At 38.5% G+C, this 7297-nt stretch overlaps 1 protein-coding gene across 1 annotated transcript in view; it reads left to right on the forward strand.

Annotated features, from left to right (window-relative positions):
- Positions 1-7297, forward strand: part of TENM1 (teneurin transmembrane protein 1) — a gene marked incomplete at its 5' end in the record, with an annotated part of 98473 nt that overhangs the window by 18858 nt on the left and 72318 nt on the right. Inside the window, 2 exons of the mRNA XM_009080228.1 lie at positions 3832-3951; positions 5713-5974. Coding sequence (XP_009078476.1) covers positions 3832-3951; positions 5713-5974 — 382 coding nt within the window. The remainder of the gene's footprint in view (positions 1-3831; positions 3952-5712; positions 5975-7297) is intronic.

The following is a 7297-nucleotide window of genomic DNA, read 5'->3' on the forward strand; positions in this document are numbered from 1 at the left end:
AGCTTAATTTTTCTGATTGAAGATTTTAATCAGAAATGTAATACAGTAAATGACATCTCCTGGTAATGTGACACTTGCAAATTCACAAGTTGCCTGAGAGAGTTCCTCATCTGAGCCTAATGTCTCAGCCTGAGGTGCTCAGAGAATATTGGAAACTTAACACACAAAACAAAGGCAAAAAAATAGCAGATAAGTAGCAGCAAAGCACAGAAGAATGGTGGTGGAATAATAAAATGCTTTACAAGCAGTGAAAGGATGCATCCAGAATTTAAGCTTCTATTTATATTTTTAATTAGAGATGTCAAACAAACTGCGTGACAGCAGAGACCTGAAACTTGCAGAGCTGAGATCCTCAGTTGCTCGTGGAATGACCCATGAAGCATTGACAGTGAAATGCAACTTCTTTTACGCCACCTGCAACCCGTGGGAATCTCCATTTTCTCTCAAAAAGCCAACTGCTCCCTCTGGAGTTGCAGATTTAGTACAGCTTTCCAGGGGACTGGGAACATTTTTAATGCATTTGAAAACACTAAGGCAGCTTATCAGGGGCATGTTCCTGCCCAGCTCTGCCAAATTAGAAAAGACATTTTGCACTTACTTTCAAGTTAAAACAGCTTGGAGAGCCTTAGGTCCGAGATTACGCAATCACTGCAAAGAGGTGACTGTTGGACAGATAGTACAAGTTATCCCCCGTGAGAAAGCAAAGCAGGGCAGTCACAAGAGTGTGGAATAAATCTTAGAGGCAGATAATAGAGGGACCTACAGTGCATTGAGGAGACATCATGATCTTCAGAGGTTTCTCTGCTTAAATTAAGAAAAGCAGTGAGTGGTAGGTAGCAAGGCCCCCAGCTCATCTGGGAAGAGGGTGAATGTTGAAGCAAGGAAGCGTGAAGTGGCAATTGACTATGAAGGGACATCACTGCAGGGAAAATGCTCTAAAAGCTCTGGTAAGAAAAGAAATTAAGTCAAGTCTTCTGCAAGCAGCAGAGCTGCAGGGAACCTGTGTGCCAGCATGCCTGCAGGCATGAGGGTCTGCTCTGTGAGCTGCCAGGCCATAGGGAAAGGGGGGAGAACTTGCTGCAAACCAGGGGCTGTTTGTTACCTCCCAAGCTCTTGAGATCAGTGTTGGTCGTAAAGTAACTGAAAAATGTTTTCATACCTGCAGTAAATGCCAACATTAAAGCTAATTCTGATCAAATGCTTAGTCAGAGATTTAGTAAGTGCTGGTAATTCAAGAGGCCAGAGAGTAGAAGACTCTTCAACTGAGAGTAGGTAATAAAAAGGTATTAAATAATAAGGACAAATGTAGAAACACAGAGGCAGGCTTAGGACATTTAAAATCTAAGAGATTACAAAGACAATTCAGTACAGATAAATGTAGAATAATGAGGTTTATGTCTTTATCACATACTGTAAATATGTGTGGCTTGTAAAATATGATGAATAAAAAATGAGCAAGTTGAAAGATAAGTCTCTTAATATTATTTATGAATAATGGGAAGTAAAGTGAATGAGTAGAGGAAAGAAAGACTATGGATGAAATAATGGAGACTTTGATGAGCTGTTATTGCACAAATCTGTGTGCTTGATAAAATATGAGGACGGAGTAGTGTCAGAAGACACGTCTGTGTAGAATGAACAAACAGGAGTGCGAGAATAATGCACTGAATAATGATTACTCCTAGAGGTCTCACTCTCACACCAATGTGTATTGTATATATATATGGAATGCACTAATAAAGGTATTAGAAAAGGAAGGTAAGGTCTGCTGCTGTTAGAAATATGAGAAAACAATAGAAACCAACATTTTCTGCTCTAACAAATCAAAGAGTAATTGAACCTGGCTGTTCTGTTCAGTGAGTCTTGTGAGTCTGTTGAGACACACAGGAGCTTGATTGTCTTCAGTGGAGCAGCAGGTTTTGCCCACAATTTAATGCAGAAAATGAAAAATCACAGCTGTTTTGCACACTGGCAGTAATGCAGCCTCTCCCATTCCTCTGGGATTTATCAACATCTTTGCTGAAAATCAGCATCTTTCTATGTCCTGGGAGCATGGAATTCATATTAGCAACTGTGGTGAATGATGTACTCACAAAGAGGTTAATTTTTACCAGTTGCATTTTCTCAGGCCGTAGTCAGCTGGGTTTGATGATATCATGGTGATAAATCAGTGTCCTTTCAAATGGCTCTAGAGAATGGGATCTTAAGAAACAAGTCAGAATTTTCAGAAATTTATGGTCTCCAGTTTGTGTATATGATTTCATTGGATCATGGTCAATTAATCTCTCAAAGGATATTTTTTTAATTAATATGTAGACTCCTAAATAACTTTTGTCTGAGGAGCTATTAAGCTTTTCCTTTAGATCTCATATTTGCTGTGCAATGGATGTGTCTGTTGAGGTCTACCACACTTTCAAAATGAGAGAGAAACATAACAACACCTAAATTTATGCTTGTTGTTTATATTAGGTAATTAATTCCAGTTCACTTTATAAGTACTCTATTGGTTTCAACCCTAAGTGTCTTAATGTTACCAAAAGACTTCTGCATACCCTGTTCATTTCATTATGTAAAACCATAGTTCCAGGAAATAGATGCAATTGTATCATGAGGTTCCAAAACCTGGGTCTCTTCAGCAGGTGGAGGTATGCTGATGTGATGTACCTGATGGCATAAGGCAAAATACTCAAAAGTGTTCCAGTGGAGTGTAGCTGTGTAAGCCCTTAGAAAATCCCACTAGCTCCTAATCTGCACCCTAAGGATATTTTACATCTTGTTTCTCATCCCTGAGGAGACTTGCCTCCTTTACATTTAATTATTCAGATAGGTAAAAGTCTAAAACTAAGAAAAAGTGTAATCTCTTCGCTATTTCTGTGGCTAGGGTGAAAACAAGGTCATAAAGGGCAGCAGTAGAGATTCAAATTGGAGAGCAGAAAGTATTTGCCATGAGTAAAGCACTCATACAGAGGCACTGGAATGGGTTATTTGGTGAGGTTATAGAGTTAGACAAGCATCTGTCTAGACTGATGTAGGTACAGTTGATCTAACCTGAGGCAAAGGAATGGACAAGATAAAGTCTTGTATTTCCTTTCAGCTCTCATTTTCTATGATTCTGTGATCCTGTTATCCCCCGATTAGACCCACTTAGTAATGAGTTCACTTTTCTGTCCATTGACTTTGATGCATTTTGCTGTGCTGCCATGTTCCAACCTCTTCACCAGAATGGGAGGATAAAGTGGAAAGTGGGTGCAAGTCCAACACATCCCAGGGGGAATTTAAAAGGGCATAACATGTGATGGAGGATTGAGAAAAATGTATGTTACACTTGATTAGGCACCCTGTGAATTTACCTATATAACTTTCTGAAGTTCGGTGAAGACCACACATCTCACTGCTGCCTTATCACATTAGTTCAGCTTTTTTCTAATAGACAGCAATGCCCTATTCCTAGCAGCAGAGAATGAGGTTCCATTCTCCCCTTTCACAAACCATCACTCCCTAGAGCTGCAGCAAACTAAATCATGCTATCAGTGAAACCTTTGCAGTGCCATTCAATGGCAGAACAAATGGTATCCTGAAATATGTTTGGAAATGGAAATATATTCTTGATACACCAGCAGTTCATGGGAGAGTCTGTGTCATCTTCATGAGATAATGCTTTTTCAAATCAATCCTTTGGACATGTATGACTTTTCTTTCAAAATCAACAGTCACAATGAGATCAGAATAGTTCTGTCTAGCTGAGGCAGAAACAGCCCAGTTTCTGAAATCAATGCCCTTCTCACCCTCCTTATGTGTGTAACATGTTGCCTTCTACTCTTTTTGTTACAGACGGGCATGTGTCATCCGAGGCCAGGTGGTTGCAATAGATGGAACACCTTTGGTTGGAGTGAATGTCAGTTTTCTGCACCACAATGAGTATGGGTACACCATCAGTCGACAAGATGGAAGGTCAGGCTTTCATGTGTGATCTTCCACTGTTTAGGTTTGTGTAGTTAAGGCCATCTACCAACTTCTAATCATGTACAAAAGTTTCGTAGACATCACTGTTCATAGTGTGGATTGAGGATGGCATCTGGCCTTCTGCTCTGGGAGCACGTTTAATTGTAGCTCTCTATGTGGTAAAGGGATCAGAGAAGAAAGAGAAGAAGCAAAAACCTGAACAGTGATAAGATTATGTTGACATTCAAACTCCTGGAGTTGGAAGGTGCCAGTTCTGCTGTAACAGTACCTTCTTGACATTTGAATATTTTCACAAGTCAGGTTTTCCAGGAAATACCCTGTCTTCCCTCTTTTCTTTGTGTTGTTAAGTGTGAACCTTCCAAGTACTTCATTAAGGTGCCAATGAAATTAACACCTTTAGTTGATCACTTGAGATGCAGAAGGAAAAGTGAGGACAGACTCTTTCCAGAAACAAATGGTTAAATTGCAGTTTCATAACCAGCCCTGAGCAGTCTGGCTTCTCCTTCTTCCCCAACCTTGTAAATCCAAGTTTAGTTCTCAAAGAGAGGTGAAGCTGCTATATACTCTATATGGCACTGCAGGGTTAGCCATCCATTTACAATAGGGTCATGATTTGCTCCTGAACTTCAGTTAAGCTGCTAAGGGCAGTTTAAGACTTCAACTCTGTTGGCTGTAATGTGAGTTACAAGAAATCAGAAGCTGTCTTCTGGGAAAGAATGGTGTCATTTGTCACTGTTTCCACAATTATTATTTTTTCTGTTTGGCTTTGCCAATTTCTAAAAGTAAGGAGCATGCATATTTATTTTACTTTAGTTTATTGACTTTCAAATCGCACTACTGAAAATTAGTAATTATCATTTCCTCTTTACGCTAGCCTGGATAAAGTTGTTGCATTAAAATATGCTACCTGTATTTTGCTGTGAATGTAATCGGTGTCATTTGGGAAATGTGATGAGATATGCATAATTAAGTCTGACTTCTTATCATAGTTTGTTACCATCAAAAGCCTCCGTAATAGATGCATTCAATAATACAGAGAGTGAAGTAGCTATTTACATATTACCTTGTGTTGCCTGAATATGGATGTCAGAAACTTCAGAAATGCCTTCTCTGTCTCACTGTTTTGCAGCCCAGATATGCCAAAGATTCTTCACAGTACCTCTCAGAGGATCACCTGCCTTGTGTACAAGAGCTGATTCAGTTCTCAGTGCAATTAATCAGCATCTTTCCCAAAAATTACATATGCTGCACAGAGATGTCTCATGCTCTGTGTACTCAACCTTTTCCTCATGCTGCTTTTGGAAAAAGGAAAAGGGATATGTTAATAGAGCTAAGGCCTAGTAGGCTTTAATGCTTCTTAGTCTACATGCTCTTCCTGCACAACATTGTGAGTGGCATCCCTTTTATGGACTAGGAATTTTTTTAAGTATAAACCAAAATAACTGGGTCTACACTTTTTTTACAGATGATTTATTATTATTGATTCTAGTCAATAAATAGAGGATGGGGAGGCCAAATAACAGTGAAGTTCTGTGCCTTGCTGTTAATGTGTACGAGGAGAAAGCACACAGAGGTAGAGCTTCTTCATGGATACCAAGGTTATGCCAGGAAAGTACTCTTGAAGGATTACACATAGTAAATTAAGGGCTGTAATAAGGAACATAGAGTTTTTGTTTGTGATGCATTGACAGATGTGGTAATATGATGATAAAACAAAAAGAAGCAAACAATTTCTTTTCTCTTTTCCAGTTTTGATCTTGTGGCTGTTGGAGGAATCTCTGTCACTCTAGTTTTTGACAGATCTCCTTTCATATCTGAAAAAAGAACACTTTGGTTGCCTTGGAATAGATTTATTATTGTAGACAAAGTTGTAATGCAAAGAACAGAGTCGGACACACCATCTTGTGACATCAGTAGTTTTATCAGCCCAAATCCAATTGTCCTGCCTTCACCCTTGACAGCATTTGGAGGGTCCTGTCCTGAAAGAGGAACTGTTATTCCAGAACTACAGGTAATGAAAAGACTTTCAAATTAACAATGTGTTCTGTTGCAGTACCAGATTTAGACAATTTTAGAAGGTGATGCCAAATAGTAAGCAAATAACTGCTGTAATGTCATTCATTTGGCAGAGTAACACCAGTGCATGTCTCTTTAGTACTGTTTCACGAGTTGCTTTTCTCTCTTTTCTTTCTTTACTTCTTGTTAATATTTAAAGGTGCTTTATTTCTTACCTCCAAGTAGAAGTGGGGAGTCCTAACATGATTTATTATTAAAAGCCTGATTTATTTATAGTGATGCACAAAACCATTCCTAGTTACAGATGAACAGTACAACTTCCCCATACATCAATGTGAGACATTACCTGCTCTGATGATTTCTGTGGATGTTTCATTCACATTTTCTAGTTCTTTACAATGGCATCTCCAGCTATATGTTAGATTCTTAGGGTTTATTACTTTCTTTCCAAGGCAGAGCAATTTTAACATGATCTTTAGGAATTTTTTTTAATTTTAATGTCTTTTTTCTTGACACTTCCTTAAGTGTTTAGAAGTAATTTAATTTAAATGTCTTTTTTCTTTACACTTCCTTAAGTGTTTAGAAGTAATTGCTAATTAACTTCGTAATTAACTGTTCTTTTACTTGGGACTTAAAGGAGGTTGTGTGAGTCAAATACCCAACAAGGTACAGCTACACAGGTTTCAGGTCATAGTAACCCCCATAATTTTTAGCAAGTTGTTTGAGCAGTTAAGAGTTTAAACAATAAGATCTCCTTTGGGTTCTCTTTAAGTTTCACTGAGCAAGTCTGGAAGATAGTTTGGAGGTTACCTGTAGACATGAGTTTTTGCAAACTTTTCTCTTTTTCCTCATAAAAGTGTTGCTACTTTATTCTATGTGTAAGAGACCTCTGGTTGAACTCCATAACTGTTAATCATGTTTCATCCAGTTGATGGCCATAGTGTTGGTTTACAGAATCTAGTAAGTGAAACTAATGAACATAAATTAAGAATAACTGCTGCACACCAGTAGTCAAAACTAGATCACAGTATTCCACGTGAGGTGTGCCTGAGTGTTCTTTGAACAGCATGGTACCCAAAGGTGCAGTCTGCTTGGAAAGAAACTGCCCCCCAATTCTTTTTTTGGTTTTCTTTGTCATTGGAGGTTTCTTATAGAGTTAAGTTTCATTATACAGCACTGAGAATTGAACAAAAAGTTACTGAGACTAATAGGAGACAGAGATATATTAGCATTTATTAATGCATGAATATTTCTTCTGCTTTTCTATTAAAGAATGAGAAGGGATGTCAGATGTATGACAGAGAGGGCAGCTGGGATG

This window comes from Acanthisitta chloris, unplaced genomic scaffold (assembly GCF_000695815.1).
Source record: "Acanthisitta chloris isolate BGI_N310 unplaced genomic scaffold, ASM69581v1 scaffold13758, whole genome shotgun sequence".
Lineage (NCBI taxonomy): Eukaryota > Metazoa > Chordata > Aves > Passeriformes > Acanthisittidae > Acanthisitta > Acanthisitta chloris.